The sequence below is a fragment of the Maniola jurtina genome, chromosome 20 (genome assembly GCF_905333055.1).
Source record: "Maniola jurtina chromosome 20, ilManJurt1.1, whole genome shotgun sequence".
NCBI lineage: Eukaryota > Metazoa > Arthropoda > Insecta > Lepidoptera > Nymphalidae > Maniola > Maniola jurtina.
In genome coordinates this window covers 4,773,121-4,796,267 of record NC_060048.1, presented here as the reverse complement: position 1 = coordinate 4,796,267, position 23,147 = coordinate 4,773,121, and the positions used below count along the sequence as shown (strand labels likewise).

The window sequence follows — 23,147 nt, the reverse complement described above, 5'->3', positions numbered from 1 at the left end:
TCGAAGTAGACGCTTCACTTTTGAACGTTTTCGTTTTAAGCAGACCGACTGAAATCAAGTGAATCAAATTTTCGGTTATTGTATCGATATCCATATTTTCACCACAGTTACATCACTACTTCACTACCCCGACTGTACTGCCGGGTTGCCGTGGGGCTGTCTGACAACACATCGATGTAAACGTTTGGAAAAGCAGAGTGATTGAAATCGTTGATTTAACAGATTTCTTAGCCTACCTGTATTTTCAATTTGCAGTAAAACATACCTAGCACAATAGGTGCCATATTATAAGAACCTATCAGGCAGAATATCTTTAAAAGGCAAAGACTAAAGTGATACTATAGGTTTTTTTGCAGTACAAAAATGTGTGCCAGATTCAATCGCATCCGGCTGATCGAAGAATTGCTAAAGACGCTAGCAGTACACAGGCATCTTGCTGATATCACTCATATTAGTAGGAAAAATGGACCGATAAAGTTTAAATGAAACGTGCATAGAAGTAGATAGGTTTATCTTAAAAGTCAATTATTATTAAAAGGTACACTAAAAACCTTGTCATGGCACTACTCTTATAAAAAATTCGAAATTCCTCACTCTTACTAACTAACAGACTATTGAAAACCAAGCTAATTTCCTGACAAATAAGAAATGATCTGTCAAATGTGTTCAAACTCATATTTCGAATTGCACATTTTGATCCATTACGTCCGTTAGTTCAGTTCTAAAGAATTTTTTGGCAAATCCTCAGGAATTCGCACGCTCCTATGTCATTTCGTGAACATACTGTTATTTTCAAAGCGGTATTGTGTACCCGCCGTGTAGAAAGAGCAATGATCGCAGGAAAATTCGCTTCGAAAAACAATTACTTAGGTATTATATTTTAAGACTAGATAATGCCTGCAATTCCATTCCCGTGGATTTTTTGATTCCCTGGGAACCGTGATTTTCCGGGATAAAAATTAGCCTAAATTCGTCTCTGGGATACAAACTATATCTGTAGGTACCAAAATTCGTCAAAATCGGTTAAGCGTGAAAATGTAACAGACAGGCACACTTTCGCATCACGAGTCTGGGCTGGATCTAGCTAATTTACCTACACACCTACTTACATACAACTGCTTTTTCATAATGTAAATAATGATTTCTTTTGTTTGACTTCTTCTAAACAAGATTCACTTTTTATTCACAACTTGATAGAAAAGAGAATCCATGGAGAATCCACATTAATACATGTAAGTATACCAATTCAATGGTAGGTAGGTACTATGGCACCATAATCAATGGTATTATCATCAGAGTAACAAATTGATACTTAGGTATTTGTTGAACTAAGAAGCTAATAAAATAAAAACTACAGCACACACCTGCATTTTTTGAAATCCGTCTTATCTAAGTACATAACTATCTTCGAGTCCTACCAAATGACCTGTCAATGCAATCAACATTCACTTCGAGCTGTAAAATATACGCCTTTTACGAATAATAATTAAAAGCTCATAAATTCAGAGTTTTATTAATGTAAGATAACATAATCCAGCGCCGCAGACTGATTTATTTCAATAATCAAACGGCTAGACGGCGAATTATGCAAAACTCGAGTATAGTTCCAGACACCTGCTTAAATATGTCCTTCAACGTCCCAGAACCGAAAACTGGGTCGCCGGGAGGCTGCCAGACGATCACAATTTTAAATTAGGGACAAAGTTTAGAGAGGACAATTAATGCAACGTTACAAGCCGTCGTCGCCTCCCTTGGCAACAGTTGGCAATTTTATTTGAAATGGCTCCTCGTTTTAGCGCGTCCTGAAAACCAAACCAACTTTTATACAAACTTTGTATTATCACAGAAAAATATGTAGTAGGTACATACCTACTAGTTTTATTTTTTTAGTTATTAAAAAAAAGGATATTAGCCATACTACTTACTCATGACTAATACTCTCCTTTCCCCTCCAATTAAGCGTAAAGCTTGTGCCAGGAGTATGGGTATGACAAATAGTGCAACGGGTGGGGTTTGAACCGCCGACCTTTCGGAATTCAGTCTGCTCCTCAACCGTTGAGCTATCGAGGCTCTATATATAGACTCTTATATTAAGTAAAATCCTTATCTAGTACCGATTTATTAATGCGGAATTGTGTTTCTTGTTGTGATTCAACCACGCTGCAACGGGCAACGGATCGGTGTGATTTTTGCGTGGACATAAATAAAGACATAGAAACAGGCTACGTCTTACCCCGGAAAATCGAAGAGCTCCCACAGGATTTTAAAAAACTTATTCCACGCAAACGAAGTTGCGGGCATCATCCAGTTTATAACTTATAACTTCGTAACAAAGAGAGTCTAACAACTTATTTTCAATGGTTTTTAATACTTTTTAATTTTTTGTCAATTTTTGGATTAGTTTCGGTATAACTTCTAACAACTAACTATGACAATCTGACGACTTACTTTTCACCCACTTTCAATATCGATTTGAAACTTTGCAAACTGAGCTACTATGATGATGGAGGTAAGAGGAGGTCTTAGGGACTCTTCATCGGTGTCCCAACCTTGTTGTTGACTTAAATCCATATAGTTTGGGCTCGCTTAATTTACCTAAGGCACAGTTTCCACGTTCTATATACTTAAGCGGAACGAAGGGGACACTTCTTGATCGACCTACAGATTTTTAAAATAGGTATGACGTGATATTTTTTTCGCATCATCTAAGTAATAAGAATCTGATTGCTTTGTTTATATTTTTTAACAATATTTTATTTTATTGTTACCAATTACAAGGCAGGTGACTGTTGCAGGTTCTTACTTGGCTGAAAGAAATAGAAATAGCTTATACGGTGAATTAACACAGACTATTTTTATTAAGGAAAATCAAAGAAATCCCACGGGAATTTAAAAAACCTAAATCCACGAGGACGAAGTCGTGGACATCATTTAGTTGATATAATCAAATTTTAGAATCCTGCTACAGATCCGTTTGACCTTCTGTTTGTTATTTTTTATTGAATGCAGATAATATTTATTGAAAATATAGTTCACGATTTAGCGTCTATCTATTCAGCGTTCACTCTGAGCGACTATGCCCAATAGAAACAGATTAAGAATTTGCAAGTGCACAATATACCGTAAAAAAACCCCTTACCGTTAACGTAATCAGTTTAAAAAACGTAGGAGGAAATTGATTTATTTTGGCGCCAATGATGTGTCAACTAAAAGTGAAAATATTATGTTTGTCATTTCCGCTCACCACAAAAATAAAGTAATTTGTTGATAGCGCGGATTCAAAACAAACTGTGCGTATAATTAACTGGACTGTTTAAGAGGTGGCTATTCTGGGGCCATTCATGATGCTACTAATAGTAGGGTTGGCAAAAACGAACTATTACGAATCTATATTCATACTATAAATCTTCTAAATATATAAAAGGGAAAACTGACTGACTGATCTATCAACGCACAGCTCAAACTAGTGGACCGATCGGGGTGAAATTCGGCACGCAAATAGATAGTGTACAGGTGTTTTACGTACAGATATTTGATGTATATATAGCGCCGTGTTCTCTACCAGGGTAGAAATAAAAACAAAAGAAATGAACACTAAAAAATATATATATTATAATTCACAATTTTAAGTTACAATTTGTAAACGTCAACATGATACAACGGGCTAGATGCAACTAACGAATTACGCTACGTCGTTGCACGCGTAGCCTCTAAAATGATTACTCGCTAGTGCCTCTACATCACACCACCCCAAATTTTTATCTTAATAAAAATTAAACAAATACAAATTTCCGCAACCTTAATTTTATTTCACAATATTCGTTCTTTATTTTTCGACAACCCTAACAATGTTTCCGATCCGCTTACCCAACAAATCATAATTTAAACACGTCACCCAGTTAAAGTGTTCCTTTGATTCGATGCATGGTACATCTCTTAACACATTATACTTGAGATGAGGTCACTAGAACTTGAGCGGGTGGCGACGGGGTCGCTGTGGCAATACCACGTTCAATTGTTGCTATTCCCACGCCATCCAGCCTTCGTTGCACTCAACGCTTCGAATGTTGGTTACATTACATTTTACATTTACACACTATCCAATAAATTATAACAATCGTCAACCACTCTAACACTCTCAATAATAAGGTTTAGTTATGACTTCTAATAAAAAATAATACATGAATAAAATAAAAAATAATATATGCGGATCGGGGCCATTTTACAATACTTATTGCTTAATTGCTAGTTGATACTTAAATTATTCTACTGATACCTAACGGGCGTTTTGCTGACTCTCCCACTCCGAGTAGTACGGATTGTATGAGTCGGCAAAACGTCATCGTCGCTAAATCTACATTTTTTCTTACATGTCGTTTTATCCGGCGTCTGTCGTGGATTTTTGATATCCAGGACAAAAGCCGGTTTTAACCTGTCGATGGAAATAAGTGCTTGTCTATTTGGTAACTGTACTAAGTATGCTTTTTCCAACCGCTTTATGACGTCATAGGGACCGTCATACGGTGGTTGTAGACACTTACGCATTACATCGTTTCTAACAAAAACTTTTTTACAGTCTTTTAAAGCAGGGTGCACAAAAATAGTTCGAGAGTCTCTCTGTGTCTCGGGTTTCGGTCTTAAATTACTAATTACCTGTTTCAACTGCTTTAGGTACTCCTCACCGTCCGTTATCTTACTATCCGATGGTTCGAAAAATTCTCCAGGGAGCCTCAGAGTTCGCCCAAAGGTTAATTCCGCGGCACTTACCCCTGTGTCACTGCGTGGTGCTGCACGTAGTCCCATCATAATGGTGTGCATTTCTTCAACCCACGATCTATTGTCCTTTAATCTCGCCATTAAGGCGGCCTTAAAACTACGATGCCATCGTTCGATCATGCCATTACTTTGTGGATGGTACGGTGTCGTCCTAAACTTATGAACCCCTAAATATTTCATTAACTGTCTAAAGAGACTGCTTTCAAACTGCTTTCCCTGATCTGAGCTCAAATTAATAAAACACCCATGTCTAGTAATCCATCCTTCATACACGAGTTTGGCTACTGTCTTCGCACAAATATCTTTAATTGGAAATGCTTCCGGCCAACCTGTTTCTCTATCTATCATTGTAAGACAATACCTGTAGCCTTCCTCTGAAATAGTGAATGGACCTGTAATGTCAATGTGTAAATGACACATTCTATCTACTTTTGCAAATTGCCCTAAAGGTGACATAGTGTGTCTGTGAACCTTTGCTTTTTGACACTCTATGCACGACCTAGCCCAAATACCTATATCTTTATTCATCCCAGGCCAAAAATAATTATTAGTTACCATTTTCCTTGTTGTTCTAATGCCTGGATGGCTGAGGTTATGTATTGTTTCGTATGCGATACGCCTAAACTGTTTTGGTAAGTAAGGTCTAGCCTTATCGCCTCGCAAGTTACAAACAATCGGCTTACTTACACTCGGCAAGTTAATTTTTATTAGTCTCGTGTTACCGTTTTTTGTTCCTAGCAATTCTGTGAGCTCTGTGTCGTTCGCTTGCGCAATAGCCACTTCTGTGAAGTCAAGTACAGACGGGCACGAAATTGTTTCAACGCGCGATAACGCGTCCGCGGGCGCGTTCTCTTCGCCTTTTGTATAGCGTATATCCGTCGTGAACTCACTAATAAATAATAACTGACGGGTCCTTCGCGGCGTTTCTTTACTACTACTTAGCTTTTTAAACGCAAACGTTAACGGCTTATGATCTGTATACAAAACGAGATCTCTACCTTCGAACATGTTCCTAAAATATTGCACTGACAAATAAAGCGAAAGTAACTCCCTGTCGTAGGTACTGTACTTTTGTTGCGTGTCAGTCAATTTTTTCGAAAAATAACCTAACGGAACCCATTCGTTATTTACTCTTTGTTGCAATGTGCCTCCAACACAACTATTTGACGCGTCTGCCATTATAGCAAGCACTTGACCTGTTATCGGATACGCTAACAAAGCAGCGTTCTGTAAATTCAACTTGCATTGTTCGAAAGCTTGAACAGCACTTTCTGTCCACACTATACTACTTTTGTCACGTTTCTTTGCTCCGTGAAGATACTTATTTAATTCAGCTTGATATTCGGCTGCCTGACGCAAATGACTTCTATAGAAATTTACCATGCCTAGAAATCTACGAAGTTCCTCTACCGTTTTCGGTCTGGGAAAGTCTACAATGGCTTGGACCTTGCTTGGCAACGGTCTTAAGCCACTGGCTGAGACCTCATGACCCAGAAACTCAACTTTATCCTGCGAAAATGCACACTTTGCTAAATTAATAGTTAGCCCAACTTGTTGTAGTCTTTCAAAAACGGCCTCTAAATGTTTTTCGTGGAGCGAACTATTTTCACTAGCTATTATTAAATCGTCTAAATATGAAAAAACAAATTCAGTTTTATAATTCGCGCAATCCGGGTTATTTTGCTGAAAATTTGCCTCTAAATCCTGTAAAACATAATTATTCATGAAACGTTGAAACGTTTGTGCTGCGTTTCTTAAACCGAAAGACATACATGGCCATTCAAATAAACCAAAAGGTGTAATTATTGCTGTTTTCTCCACGTCATCCTCTGCTATCGGAATAAAATGATACGCTCGGTTAATATCAATCCTACTAAATACTTTCTTATCGGCTAAAATAAACGTAAAATCCTTTATGTGAGGAATTGGGTATCTATCAGGCTTCGTAATTGCATTCAGCGCTCTATAGTCTCCACACGGCCTTATATTACCATCTTTTTTAGGTACAACGTGTAGAGGACTCGCCCACGCACTCTTTGACGGGCGGCAAATACCCATTTCCTGCATAAGGCGAAATTCTTCTCTTACCTTTTTAAATCGGTCCGGCGGCAGCGGCCTTGGGCGCGCATGCACCGGAGGTCCTGAAGTCTCGATGTGGTGTCTTACGCTGTGACGTGGTGGTTCTTTGAACGTCGCTGGCATTGTCAATTCTGGGAACCTACTTAGGAGAGAATAACATGGATGCGACTCGGCTATAGTAAAAATAGATGAATGCTCCGAGTTTACTATAGTGGAAATTACATACATGTTAGTCTCTTGATCTAACAATCGTCTGTTTCTTAAGTCTACTAACAAATTATACTTAGCTAAAAAATCCGCTCCTAAAATGGGTTGTTTAACGTCGGCTATTACAAAAGTCCACTTAAACGCACGACGCAATCTTAAATTTAACACTAGAGTCTTTGTTCCGAAAGTTTGTATTTCACTACCATTCGCGGCATAAAGTTTGTATTTATTATTTACTGTACTATCACACACTGATTTATAACTTTTAGGCAACACTGAAATGTTCGCACCTGTGTCTATTAAATAACGTATGCCATTGTCTTTATCCGTAACACATAAACGGTGGTTCCCTAATTCGACGCAGGTACCCACCGGTTCCACCTGCATCTTTACTAGTTTTCCTGCTTCGTATTCCAGGTGCACGGCTGTTCACAGCGATTAGCTCTCTGCCTGTATCTAAAATGATGCACGCAGAGCCAGTCCGGGCTATCCGGGGTACGTCTGGACCTGCTGTCCTCTCGTCCTCGGGAACGCGAACGACCACGGAACCTTCCGCGACCTCGCCTGCCTCGCCAACTGTCTCTGGACCTGTCCAGCTGGTCCAACCTCGCATGGATCCTGGCTATTTCAGCTGCCATCGACGAATTTCCGGGTACCGTCTCCTTTGCTGCCACTTCTGCTACTGGTTGGGACTTCAGAGTTTCCATTACTTTGTCAGCAATCACGGCTAGTCTGTCTAGATCTTTGGCTTCTGTCGCAGCCAGAACGCCTCGTGCTGCTGCTGGTAGCAGATTCTGCCATAAAACGCTTACGGTATCATTACTAATTTTACCCCTGGCCAGATCCTGCATTTTCCGGAGGAGGTGGCTGGGTTTCTGATCACCCAGTTCCATCTCCCCGATGAGCTTCTGTATTTGGCGGTTCTCCGACTCTTCATATATGTTCAGCAACCTTTCTTTAAGTACCTCGTACTTACGCTCCTCCGGAGGATTGATGAGGATGTCCGTCACCTGTTGTATGACATCCTTACCCAGCTTGGATACCACTATATTATACTTGGATGCGTCTCCTTGTTTTTGTGGTGCCAGTATTGCTTCCAGCTGGATAAACCAGACCCTAGGTTGGTCGGTCCAAAACTCCGGGATCTTCGACGTGATAGATATCGACGCTAAATACGTGTCTTCATCCTTCACTACTGTCGTAGGTTGCGCCATTTTTAAAGTTTTTTAGTTTTTCACTTCCTTACACGTGTTAATTTGAGTTGCCCTAGCTTACGTTACGTTACTATTTAAATAAAATTAACACGCGCTACCCTGGTAGTTCAAAGTCTGAGTCACCAATGTACAGGTGTTTTACGTACAGATATTTGATGTATATATAGCGCCGTGTTCTCTACCAGGGTAGAAATAAAAACAAAAGAAATGAACACTAAAAAATATATATATTATAATTCACAATTTTAAGTTACAATTTGTAAACGTCAACATGATACAACGGGCTAGATGCAACTAACGAATTACGCTACGTCGTTGCACGCGTAGCCTCTAAAATGATTACTCGCTAGTGCCTCTACAGATAGCTATTGTGACATCCGCTAAGAAAGAGTTTTTGAAAATTGAATCCCTAAATGAGTAAAACAGGGGTTTGGTGTAGTCCATGCGAAGTCTTGTGAGCAACTTATTTTGCCTAGGTATTAAAAAAGTTCTCGAGGTCTATAACATCTCTTGCAGAGTAATATTTGTGTTTCATTCGCTGTGCCGATTTTGATGTGAATTTTGCATTACTTTTAAGCATGTTCTTAGAAGAGTTTTGCTGTTATACTCGTAGGTAAATAAGGGGCGCTGCTGGGCTACAAATACTTGTGTGTCAACATATTTTGCATATTTGTTGTCTCGGACACCTAAATCTATGTTTTGAATTTGTTCGGTAGTAAATTGGGTAGTAATGTGTATTGTGATTAACTTTTTAGAGTAACATATTATGTATAATATGTGTATAACGTAGGCTGAAACGAGTCATCTTTAAAAAGATACAATACTTATGTGTTATGACACAAATGAACTATTAATAGAGAAAGAAAATTGGGAACTAACCTGACTCTACTAGAGATCTTAATTTAAATGTAACAGCCCTATTTTTATTAACCCCTGACCCAAAAAGAGAGGTGTTATAAGTTTGACGTGTGTATCTGTGTATCTGTCTGTGGCATCGTAGCTCCTAAACTAATGAACCGATTTTAATTTAGTTTTTTTTGAAGCTCAAGCCACCAAGCACTGCTCAAGCACTCTCGATCAAGCCACCTGGCTTGATCGAGAGTGTTCTTAGCTATAATCCAAGAAAATCGGTTCAGCCGTTTGAAAGTTGTCAGCTATTTTCTAGTTATTACCTACTGTAACCTTCACTTGTTTGGGGTGTCATAAATTTTTAAATTTACACTTGTGATTAGTGTAGTATCTGTTTATCCATGAATAATATTATGTAGAAACGCAGTCACTTAGCTTTTGGAACGCTCTTAGGTATTTTAAATACATAAAATCAAAAGTAGAGGCGTGTATAATTAAATAGACGATTATAGAGTTGTCTATTCTGGGGTCATTCATGCCACAAATATGAGGTTGATTGCCACAAGTCTATTTGTGTTATTGCGCGCATGCCGATGACGCGTTGTTTGTTTCACGTGGCCGCTTGGAATTTTGAAGCTTTAGAGCGCTTATACACTGGGACGCCAAGGCGACGCCGCTGGCTACTTATCACAATAATTCGTATTGAAAATGTATGACTCACTTTGCTACGGTCTGGCGACGACACCAATTTGGACGCGTAGCCACGATTGACCGGCCCCCGTGTGTCGGCGTGCGCCGGCACAGACGACGTCCATAAGTACTTATATATAGTTTCCCTGACTTGTTACAAATAACTACAAACTTGACATTGGCTAATCTTTGTAAAGCCAGACGAGAGAGAAAAAAAATGTACCTACTTACCTAATAAAATAAAAATTTATAATAATATGAATAAAAAAAAAGAAACTAACTGACCTGACATAGATAGGTATAGATTTAGATTTTAGAAAGTTGAGATTTTGCATATAGTTAACAAATTCTCTCTAGAGCATAAACCTCCTTAGGAAAGACTTTTCAGAATTATCCACTCAACCGAAGTCGGGATAAGACAGCTAGTTGTTAGACAAACAATTTATACAACAATATAAATAAAATAAATATAGCTAACTAGGTTTCATTTTGAATCCAGTAATGTAGCATAGTGTTGCTAATTGTGTAATTAAAATATTTCTTCATTACCATTGTCTGGTATTATGAAGATTAATCAAAATACCAAATTTTTTACCTATCTTCTGTTTAACAGGAGTGTGTAGAAAAAATTATGGCCACGTATAGTTTGCTGAGTTTAATTAAAATAATTTTAGCTACAAAAACCGGACCAGTGCAAATAGTTCTTGATCCATGATTCAATCGGAAAAAGCCGAGAACCGAAATCTATAGGATCTTCTTCTTCTTCTTTCTGGGCTGGTTTCCGCACTTAAACGTTTCAGTCTGTTGTGCGTGCGTTGCCCCTCCCCCCCGAAGTCTTCACTCCAGCCATCCAAGCTCGCCCCAGAAGCCAAGTAGACCGCCCAGGTTGCCGAGGGCACCCTGTATAGGATATATAAAGGGAAAAGCTAACTGATTGACCAACTACTGGACGGATCGGACTGTATGGCATGCAGATAGCTATTATGACGTAGACATCCGCTAAGAAACGATTTTTGAGAATTCAACGCCTAAGTTTACTTACCTTAAATTTTTTTTGAAAAAAAAAACGCACCGAATCGAGAATCGTTTCCTTTTTGAAAGTCGTTTAATAAAACATATCCGTGACAGGCAGACGCCGAAGTGATTCCATAAATTTTTTCGAGTATCTACGGAACACTACAACGGATTAGAAGTAGATAACTTTACAGGTTCAAATTCCAAATCTGTTTTCATAATCCGTAATACAAATTGTGGCGCCCAACCTAAAGAAATCGGCGCCCGCGCCGGTCTATGCGTCAGGCGGATGGTAATTATTTTATAAATTATATCTGCTTACCTAGTGTTTTTTCCAGACTTCACTCACGGTTTTCACAAACTACGTCATCATTACCTACACTATTGTGAAACTGCAACTATATTTATTTTTAAATATTAGGTTATACAGTCTTTTTTTTGTATGGTCAGTTCATTACAATGGAACAAGTGCGTAATCCTTTCTGTAATAATATTTTAAATGCGAAAGTGTGTCTGTCTGTCTGCTACCTTTTCACGGCCCAACAGTTTAACCGATTTTGATAAAATTTGGTACAAAGTTAGCTTATTATATCCCGGGGAAAGACATAGGCTATTTTTTATCCCGGAGAATAAAAGAGTTCCCGCGGCATTCTTAAAGGTACATACGCTTAACCGATTCATATGAAAGGTACGCAGGTAGTTTGCATCGCGGAAATTGACATAGGTAACTTTTTATCCCGGAAAATCAAAGAATTCCCACGGGATTTAAAAAAAACTAAATCCACGCGGACGCAATGGCGGGCATCATCTAGTTGTAAATAATAATAAATTCATCTTGATTCTTCATGCTCTTGGAGTATATAAAAAGTTTGCTACAAAAGTAGTTAATTAATGTGCAATTCTCGAAAGCTCTCCAAAAATAGAGAGATAATAATTTTTCTTTAGTAATGTGAAAAACCTAAAGATTTACGTTTCATAAAAATAAAATAGATGCTCTTGAAACTTATTAATTGTTTATAAACTAAATTAATTTGTTGTTTGTTAATTTCATGATTCATCAAAACCTATAAATTTATAAAATAGTAAAATGTAGATAGAGTATAAATGTCACATTAATTAGAAAAAAATTTCTAATAGCTAATTTAAAGTATAATACGGATTTGTGCTGCTTCCTTCCTCTCTTTTTTAGGGTTCCGTACCTCAAAAGGAAAAACGGAACCCTTATAAGATCAATTTGACGTCTGTCTGTCCGTCTGTCGTGTCTGTTAAGAAAACCTATAGGGTACTTCCCGTTGACGTAGAATTATGATAGGCAGGAAGGTAGGTCTTATAGCACAACTAAAGGAATAAATCTGAAAACCGTGAATTTGTGGTTACAACACACAAAAAAAATGTGTTCTATTACTAAAGAGCCATCTCTATACTATGATATTTACTAAATCACATATAGATGGCGCTGTTGTCATTATTTTGCAGTATTGCATATAAAAATGTCAAAATATTTTGTACGATGGTACGGAACCCTTCGTATGCGAGTGCGACTCGTACTTGACCGGTTTTCTTTCAGTGGTACGAAAATAGCCAAATGAAGACTTCCAAAGTTTGTCACCCATCCAGTTACGGATGTCGATGAAAGACAATCGACTACGCTGTCGCAACTATACCGAACGTCTAGGCCAGGCGTAGTCTGGGCTTCCTAAGTTCATTTATAAGGCTGATAACGTTTTTACTCTGTGTAGCGTAAAGAATAAAGATAGGCCGTTCGGCGTACGCGCAGGAGACGAGTCAATGGCCGCCGCGACCGCGCGCCGTGTAAACCATTATTCAATTCCATTTGCATTTTTACCGGTGAATGGTGATCGCCGATACGACAGCCGCTTTAAATACAGAAAATCGCGGTTAGTAATAATTTTAATGCGCATTTTTTATACGGACGATGGGGTCAAACGAGTCAGGACTTGGAAATTTTATCAAAGAAGCTCGTCATCGTCTTGATTTCTTGCCCTTATAGCACTGGCTTGTTTCATACGTACCTATCATAATAGTATAAAGTATTTATTACCCATTGATGGTCTAGTGCTGACCCAGCGGTATCCTGTGATTTGTTTAATATCGTCTCTCCCCTCCATCAATGGGGGGTTAGGGTTATTTTTTTAACTAAATGATACCCGCGAGTTCTTCCGCATGGATTAAGGTCTTTGAAAACAAGATGATGGAGATGATGAAGAAGATGCAAGCTATTTCTGTATCAAATACATGCGGCCTGCGACTTCGTTCACTTGGATTTAGGTTATTTAAAAATCCCATGGCAACTTGTTTTTCGGAACCAAAATATCTATATTCTATGTCCTTCCCCGGGAAGCAAGCTATCTCTGTACCATAGGCAAAATTGGTTAAACAGATGGGCCGTAAAACGCTAACAGATAGATAGATTTCATTTATAAGTTCAGGAACTGTCCTGTGTTAAGAAACTAACTTATTGCTGTTTGCCACATTACATTTATATTTTTATTGTAAAATGATACACCACATAAAAATACCGATTTGGGTCGTTCCACCTCAACTGTGTAGGTGGGTGGAGTAGGATATGGGTGGCTAAAATATTTTATTATAAAAGCTTTACATTTTACGACTGTAGGTAACACTTTTTTACATACTTACCTACAACTGAAATTTATACCAAACTATCAAAATAATTTTAAGTGCTAAAAATGCGTCGAAACGTGTAATTGTTCAACATTGTCTGTTGAAATTACACATGATATATGGGGTGGGTCCAGCGGCGAGGCGGATTATAGCCTAAGTAAACCCTTCTTATTCTGAGAGGAGACCCGTGTTCCGTAGTGGGCCGGCGATGGGTTATCATGATGACAGGGTTAATACGATAAGCGTGTGTGGTAGTTACTTATAGACCGTATTCTCTGTGTATAATTCTCTAGGTCCGACTACGGCAAAGTCAAAAAGGGTTATAATTTTAGCAATCTATGTACGTATGTATCGCCTAAACTACTGAGCCGATTTTGATGATTGTTGTGTCAATCGATTCGTTATTATGGTTCGGGTGTCATAGGCTATATTTCATACGATAAAAATCGACCCGACTGATGTTACTCCAAAAACGTGAGGGTCTCCAAAAATTTTTTTTTTTGCGGTTGTGTCGAGGGGGATATCAAATGAAAGAGGAAAAAATTCTGACAACATAAATATAAATATAGTACAGTGTTAAATTACACCGAGCGACAGAAAAACAATTTTAATCTATCGTTATCCATCGGCAGTTTGTGGGCAGTACTTAGTCGGGTTTTAATGCTGTTTAACTTTATTTGTGTTTGTGTGCGATACTTCTGTAGTAGGCTTCAAATATTTTAGAAGTTTATTTAGAAGTTTAAATATTTGGAGTACGAATTTCCTATCAATCAAGCCCATGAGTCTGCTCATCGCTGCATCAAACATTTTTAAAGTCTCGTGTCATGAGTTTTACAATTAACACGTCTCAAATGCACAAGGCAAAGTAAGGGTATGATCAGACCAGAAAACTTTGAGTCGTCGTTACACATAGGACAATAAGTAATAATAATTTGTTAGGTTAAGTTCCGATACAATAACGTGCAGCAAATTATATTATGGGATATGGGTCTGTCGATTCTACCACACATCGGTTTAGAATGTAGATTCTACTGAGAAGAGCCGTAGGTATATGTTGATGTTACCGGAAATGTGTGTACTCAATCGTTCCATATAATACCTACCTAAACATTCCATGAAATACCTGATCTGTTTTGGCAAAGTTTAAAATATGTCAAACAACTTGCATGCTTCTATTTTAAACTGCATCATGACTTAAATACTATCAGGTAAGATAACAGTTAAAGGCTAAATAGTTATCGAATAAAAAAGTTTCTTCTGCGTTAGTGACTGTGTGCAAGTCACCTTATCAACATCAGATTGGTCAACTTTTAACGGTTTTTTTTTTAAATTCAGATACAAGTTAGCCCTTGACTGCAATCTTACCTGATGGTAAGTGATGATGCAGTCTAAGATGGAAGCGGACTAACCTGGAAGGAGTGTGACACTTTTCATTAAACCCATGCCCTTTTGGTTTCTACACCGCATCGTACCGGAACGCTAAATCGCTTGGCGGTACAGCTTTGACGGTAGGGTGGTAACTAGCCACGGCCGAAGCCTCCCGCCAGACCAGACCAGAAATTTAGAAATTGAAATTTCCGAACCCCTGCCGGGAATCGAACCCGGGACCTCCCACTAATAAGACCACAGTGCTTACCACTGCGGCAGGTAGGCCGTCAAATCTAGCCGGTATCAAGAAATAGAGACGAAGTTCTAACAATGTGAAGAAGCCCTAATGGTTTCTCGTCTCGGGTCTTGGCGGGTAACGGGCGCCCATGTACGGCGAGGCGGGCGGCCGGTCTTTGAAAAATAGTGTCTGCGGCCCGTCTAGCGAGCTGTGACTCAGCGCTGGAATCCGACGCCGACCGTACGCGTACACGCATTATCTAAGGCTGGCTACACACTACTAATACTAACTATTACAATCGCGGTTTTTAACAGCATTTTGTGACAAGCGCCAATCGTGTTTCGTATTCGAAAAAGATAAAGTTCAAAAACTAAAACCCGACGAAGCGGAGTCTCATAATAAACGGTGAACAGAATATGAGTAGACCCAGAGAGAATGGGTCCTCTACTACGCTCTGCTGCACAGACCAAATTGCGACACCCAAAACTTGGTATCCATAATAACACTACCTTGTATAATCATATGTATTTACTCCAAATGTTATATTTAAAGGAATGTATTAATGGAATTGCAATAAATTGAATAAAATATATCTTTCAAGTAAACTTTGACAAGTTTTTCTGAATCGGCAAAATAATTTACAAAATATAATGAAAAAATTTAGTAAAATTATTTTTCTGCTGCTAGATGTCCTATTTTTAATTATATTTTTGAACTCGAAATTCTGTCGTCTTTCATATTTTGACATCCCACTCGAAACAATAGCAAAAATAATTTCAGGGACCCCACTTTTTCAGATGCAACATCCGCCATAAGGCATCTTTCATATTATCTTCATGGTCTGTGTCTGTCCTTACGACACCACAAATATTTTCTGGTTTCCTTTAAAATTTAAACGTTCTAAAATGAGTTTTTGTTTTTTATTTTAAGGACTACCTATAACGTATAACGAATAGGTAACTTTTCACAACTAGCAGAAACCTCAAATACGTTAGTGAAAAATTTAAAAATATGTATTACGAGTTACTAAGTATATCATCAATCAATATTAGATTGATAAATATGATCTAGTGAATGGTGATATCATGTTGACGAAATCGCGAGCAAAAGCTAGTAACTTATACAGGGTGTAACCAGAACGCTAGCAAAACCATTGCGTTATTTATTATAGGTACTATCCAATGGCAATAACCATTTGTCTTATCTTGTGTTTTAGTGATTTCTCATTTTTCAAACCCGCATTCTATATACGAGCATACATGTAGCGTACATAATATAGCGTGCAAAACTCGGGTCAATGAGCATTGACTTCGAGTGACCTATTTATACGGAACGTTCGTTGACCTCTAGCGTCAGTCAGATGTTTTATTTGCAATATATGAATATATTGTGCACTTTTAAAATACAGGATTTTTTATATATATTTTTGTAGTTTTTACTATGGTATCTTATCAATCACCTGTCTTCGTTTTTGCTAGCGTTCTGATTACAGCCTGTATGTTGCAGAACTTAAATGAGTGTTGTGTTGTTGGCAGCCGGGATCTGCTGGTCGGGGATGGAGCGCGGCGGGCGGTGCAGCTCGGTGGCGTCGCTGCGCGTGGGCCGCGCGGAGTGCTGCGCAGGCGGCGCGCGCGCCCCGGCCGCCTGGAGCCCTCGCGACCTCGACAGTGGCGAGATATTCTTCTACAAGGCGCTTTCTGGCGGTGTGCCTTGTACTGCTTGTGCTGGTGAGTAAAACCAGAGTGAACTTTATTTTTTCTTCGGGGGAGGAAAAATCCCTACAGACTTCTGCCTGCTGGCAGGGTGTGTCTGGACTAAAATAACCTCCCCATATCTTCCAAGGTGAGCACGGAACTACTTCGTGCTGACCTCCTAAGCAGATAAATAATTAGAGTGAGGAAACTCTCGGTTCGATCCTGAATTGACAACTGTCACATATTAGGCTAGGGGTGACGTGCAATCAAAGATACCTCGACGTTTTACAGCTCTTTATTTGTCTTATTATATTATTACAAGCATAGAATTAAATCCTGTTTTACACCTTTATAATTAGTACGGATAAAACATAGATAAAACCAGAACTAGATATTTACTGACGACGATCTTATTGGCCAATGCATATTTATGTGGCTACCGGAATGACCGGAACACGTTTATGGTTTCCATTAAACGCATAACGATAAACTACTGGAGATAAGTTAGTGTGACGAGGTATTTAGAGCAAACGGTTCAGAAATAGAGTGCAACAACATAATTCCATCTCGGACTGAAGGATATAATATTTCCGTTTGTAGTTTATGATTGAATAATTTCTGAACTGTTGTCTGAATGCTTGAAGACTTGTGGCTCAGTGCTTGAAGACCAAAGTCTACGAACAGTGCGTGTTGCCAGGGATGACATATTGATCCGAGACGTGGTCGCTAACTATGGGCCCCATAAGAAAGGTCAGAGTCACTCAGCGAGTCTAGGCTAGTCTAGCGAGACTAGGTCTATGACTAAGAGAGCTATGCTTGGAGTTACTCTACGTGATCAAACTAGAAATGAGGAGATACGTAGAAAAACCAGAGTAACCGACATAGCTTAGTGGGTTGTAAAGTTTAAGTGGCTATGGACACACAATTCGAAAAATCGGTAGATATTGGGATCCCTAGCCTAGGTGCTATAATGACAACCTTGCAACGGAAAGCGCAGTTAGAAGAAGAAGAAGGATGGACGACATCAGGCGAGTCGCAGGGAGCCGCTGAATTCAAACGGCACAAGACCGTGGCGTGTCGAAGTCCGTACAAGAGCCCTATGTCCAACAATAGACATCTATCCGTTGATGATGATAATAATTGTAAAAATTATTATTAAAAAATTTATTTAGCACTACAGTTACACCTTCCATTCATATCATTTAAACTTTTACAAAAGTCAAATATTTGTATTACACAACTCGCTATCAAGCTGACGGTACCTCACAAGTGGCAATGTAAATAATTCGCGATACACATTACACAACTGCAGAGATAAGCAATTATTATTGTTTCATTTAGAGCGAATTAGGCCAACCGTGCATCGTCCATTAGATATCTACTTATCTAGTATTTATGGGCATTAGATTGATGTGACCATGTAATAGTGGCGATTGATTAGCGAATATTACCAACGAGTTATGTCTATTTCGCGTAGGTATAACACACTACTACTTATAAGTGCGGAAAAGATATCCGGGATGGAAAAATTTATGTCTATTTCCCATCCGCTCGATACTTTTATCATCAGCAACCAAAAATGATCTTGGTCTTCTTAGACTTGGGTGCGTTTGGAACCCTCGTAGCTTTAGTTTTGAGTTTACGTAATTAATTATCACCACTATACCATCTTTCAAATCAAAAAAATCGGACAAACAAAAGGTGTACAATAGTAGGCTATTTTGAATAAATGATTTTGATTTTCGATTTGATTTTTGTACTAACATTAGTTTTTAAGTGTGTCTGTCTACTAACAAAATTGAGCCATGGTTGCTTCAAATAAAAAGATTTTATTTATTAACATTTTCCAAACTAAAAGAAAGTTTAGAAGCTGCGATGTCGAAGCTATGCAGCGACTGCACGTTTCACTCAGCGCACATTCAAGTTTAAAACGCCAGCTGCAGGGCTGCAGTGATTAAAGGATTTAGTTAGGCTCTGGAATTTGTTATTTTGATACCACTCTCCTTAAATTACCGAATAGCTACGTTCAATCCAGGATGCAGTATCGAAGCATTTGGGAAATTGGTATCTTTTTCTAATTAAAGCTCTCCCAAAGTTGCCTTTTCGGGTGCAGGGTCGTTGTTTGCGCCCAAAATGAACCCAATAGATACACGGCGGTGTAAGAGAGGCGCTGGAGCACGTTCTTTAGAGTCCCCGGAACCTTTTTATTCGCTGAGGATGGCCAGCCGACGTTACTCGAAGACTCAGGTACACAGGGCGAAAAATTATTCTAAATATCTAAAAGCTAAATTATTAAAACAAGTTACCTAAAACTAAAAACCTTAAAAAATATAATATAATAACTAAAATAAATTAAAAGATGTCCCTTTAGGCAAGGTTCCGAAGATACTGACAGCGTTCCCCCTTTGAATGGCTAGACTAATTCTTTGTCCAAGGTAGCTGCCAGCTCTTCGATCTCCTTTGATGTCGACCAACCTTTTTGATGTTGCCCTAATAAAAAGCCTTAAAGCGCTAGGACCCCACGGAACAAAAGTCTCGACACCGAATGGGACAAAATCATATTCGGAGTCTAGACCCCGTATTTGCAATCTTTAGCTTTTTACTTTTACATACAAAATGTAAAAAAGACCCTAATTTCATCAAGGACCGAGTGTCGTAACCGTAAATGGCAGTAGGTCTCAGCTCAGCATGGTCACAGCAAGTCAAATGCCATAACGTCACAGCGCGTAAAAAACCGACGCGACAACATCTTAAAATATCCGACCGTTGAGTCACCCGACATTCACGTGGCGTAAACACGTAGAGAAATAAAGTACGCTCATTAACACTGTAATTGGAATAATTGTGTTTAATTCCGTCTTGAGCGTGTATAGCTAATGTTATCGCACAATCTACAACTATTATTAGCTGACTAACATTTTGTTTAAATTAAGGCATCTAGTGTGAGAGACTGTAGTAATTACTATATTTCGTGAAGATTAAACTGAAATGTGAAATTGAATTGAGCCTCAATAGCTCATCCGGTAAAGGAGTGGACTGAAAACCGAAAGGTCGACGGTTCAAACCCCGCCCGTTGCACTATTGTCGTACCTACTCCTAGCACAAGCCTGACGCTTAGTTGGAGAGGAAAAGGGGAATAATAGTCTTCCTAGAATAGTAGTCTAGTTAGTTCTTAGGAAATTCGATAGGACTAAAAGTGTAAATTAAAAATTTATAACACCCCCGACAAGTGAAGGTAACTAGAAAAGAGCTGATAACTTTCAAACGGCTGAACCGATTTCTTGGATTATAGCTAAGAACACTCTCGATCAAGCCAAGCCACCTTTCAAACAAAAAAAAAAACTAAATTAAAATCGGTTTCTTAGTTTAAGAGCTACGATGCCACAGACAGATACACACGTCAAACTTATAACACCCCTCTTTTTGGATTGAGGGTTAAAAAGACGTTAAAATTGTAGTCACAAAGTGCTGGAATTACGTACCTAGGTCGATTCCGAAAAACCTGCATCAAATAATTATTATTACAATCGCAATAATTGTTGTGATTGGCTGATTTATGTTATTCTTGTTGCAACAAATTTCTTTATAGCAAATAGTGAGCGAGTGTCGGTCAATCAGAAATGATTGAGACAAAAAATACATAATCTATTTTCCTATAGGTTCCATTTAAGTACTATGTATTGGCACTTTAAAATTGATATCTATCTTACGTTCTTCATTTACCTTATCATATCACTTGTGTAAAGTTGTTATTAAACAACATGTCAAGCTGTGTATACATCTTAGTGTGTCAATCAGAGATAGGCTGTACTTAATTATTTTTGAATAAAATTACCTTAAATATGAATATTTTTACCTGATGATTACTTGTACATTTCTAGTACAAATTAAGGACTTAAAAATGCTATCGATCAACAAGAGGAGGCACAAAGAATAAGCAAAGATATTACGTATTTTCACTGAAATATGCCAAAACAATTTTTTTAATTGCTTATTATTAGGCATGTACTACGGAAACTAAGCAATACATTGAATAGGTGGGAATAGAATAGAATATATTTTTATTCAAGTAAGCTTTTACAAGTGCGTTTGAATCGTCAAAATAATTTACCACTGGTACGGAATGCCGTTCTTACCCAGAAGAACCAGCAAGAAACTCGGCGGTTGCTCTTTTCAAGTGTGCAATTTACAATAATATGTCATACTGGGAGTAGATGACAGTATCTACCTAGAACGAAATTACCTATTAAGATCTTTAATTATTTATCAATGGCTTCATTTTAGATGCTGAACTGATAAAACGTTTTTGATTACGTGTTTTGATTCATAGGGTTTCTATACTTTCTATATAATATGTCCAGTATGTCATGCACTGGTTGAATTCCTGGTTTGTCGCTTGCTAAGCGAAGTATATGTTCCACAGAATCGTGCGCAGGCGTGTCCTGTGGCGCGGGGCGGCGGTGCGTGGTGAGGGGCGGGCGCGCGCGCTGCGTGTGCGCGGCGACCTGCCGCCGCGCGGGGCCCGTGTGCGGCAGCGACGGCAAGACCTACCGCTCGCTGTGCCGCCTGCGACGCCGAGCCTGCCGCCGCCCTGCTAAGCACCTCTCGTTGGATTACCCGGGAACTTGCAGAGGTAAGATCTACCTTATGCTACCTTAAACTGCAGTAAGGACCGACCGCGACAGTGCGTGGTGAGTAGGGCTTGAAAATCGGACTATTTTCCAGCTCCGGAGTCGGGTTTTGATGTTGAGCGTTCCAAATCTGGAGCTCCGGAGTTTCGTAGCTTCATTAAAGAAATTTAATGTGATTAAATAATGCGTTTGATTTGAATATTCCTTGTGCTTAAATATGTTCAAGTTTGTCAAGCATGAAATAAAACAAATTAGTCAGAAAAATGAAAACTTTATTTTCGACCTAATTTAGAAGAAATATTAGAATTAATTAGTAAGATTTTTTCCGATTATATTCACGATAACTCCGGTTTTACAAACAAATCTATATAATCTTTCGAAGTTCCGGAGTTACGCCAAAACCGGAATTCCGGAGTTGCAGCCCAATGTGGAGGTGTGTGGCTGAGTGCAATGTGTTTGCACAGGGATCTGTCGTCGCTCTTGGCCACTCTATTAAACCTGCTCACCCTTAAGGCAGCTAAGAACTCCTCATGTTTCCGTGCGGATACACGAGCCGCCTTTAGGCGTCTCGATCCGGGCCTAGCTGCTGTCACACGCTCATTTGCTGAAAATACGCGTTCTCTCAGTTGCCATGTAGCTATTTGGAGCCCAGCTTTACTTTGTCGTTATATATCTACAAACTATTCCGTTCGTGAAGCTAGTAAAAGTACCTTTTCTTTATAATTTCTACACGCACATTAAATACAAGAGACCAATAAATGTACCATAAATCGCACTTAAGTGCTATTAGTGGCTAAAAAAACTCAATATCAAAGCCACACAGGATTTTAATTGACGTGTTATCAGCCACTCATTGCCACGTGGCTCATTGAGCGTTCCGAGAGCTGCAACTGATGCCCGTTTAGCAGTCTGAGCAGCTTATCTTAACGTCCAATAAATTCAATTGGTAATACATATGAACGTACATACATTTTACGACAGTCGCCAGTTATTTTTGAACCTTTTATTTAGCAGAAGCTCGTAATTTTGTCTAATCCTTAAGGTGGTTCTCACTTCTCACTTCTCTATCATTGATCTAATAATATTGTGATTCTAGTAAATAGGTATGTTTTTAGAGTTCTGTACCATGGTATGGTCAATGGCAAAAAGGAACCGTTGCGTTGATGCGAGTACATTGTCATTCCACCAGTGCACAGTCTATCACAGCTTGAAAGAAATTGTTGTAAGCATAGGTAGACGGTTTAAGTAAAACGTGCAATTGGTCAATAGTTTTTCCTATATATGATTGAAAAGCTGATAAGGAATCTACAATAATACGGAATACCTATGTCTTAGAGCTGAGTAGGTAGATCCAGTTTTTTACTCAATAAAACAATGGAATCACATTATTTTAAGAACATAATACTATTAAGTAAATAATTTACTAACTACCAACAAGTAATTAATTCACTAACTACAATCGATTGATCAGTTTTTAAAATACTATCGCTGAAACGAATTTTTCACGTTTTACATTTGGCTTAGAAACTTATTTTCTTACTTTTCAATCAATAAGTTGAAAACTAATAAAACATGAATCATTTCAGTGTTTTTCGCTTTCTACTATAGAAACTTTTTGATTCATGAAGGCGCGCTTTGTAAAAAGTCACATAAGACTAGGTATCGCTTTTGCTGAGATTGGCGATTTAAAATTCATTAAAGAAAACTTACTTTGTCATTGAAAAGCCGCATCCCCATCTAA

The 23,147-nt window shown here is 38.6% G+C and overlaps 1 protein-coding gene across 1 annotated transcript in view; it reads left to right on the top strand.

The window, feature by feature from the left end:
* LOC123875612 (follistatin-A-like) overlaps positions 1-23,147 on the top strand; it is a 41,350-nt gene that overhangs the window by 6,150 nt on the left and 12,053 nt on the right. The window contains exons 2-3 of the mRNA XM_045921537.1: positions 16,617-16,808; positions 21,199-21,408. Of these exons, the coding sequence (XP_045777493.1) occupies positions 16,617-16,808; positions 21,199-21,408 (402 nt within the window). The remainder of the gene's footprint in view (positions 1-16,616; positions 16,809-21,198; positions 21,409-23,147) is intronic.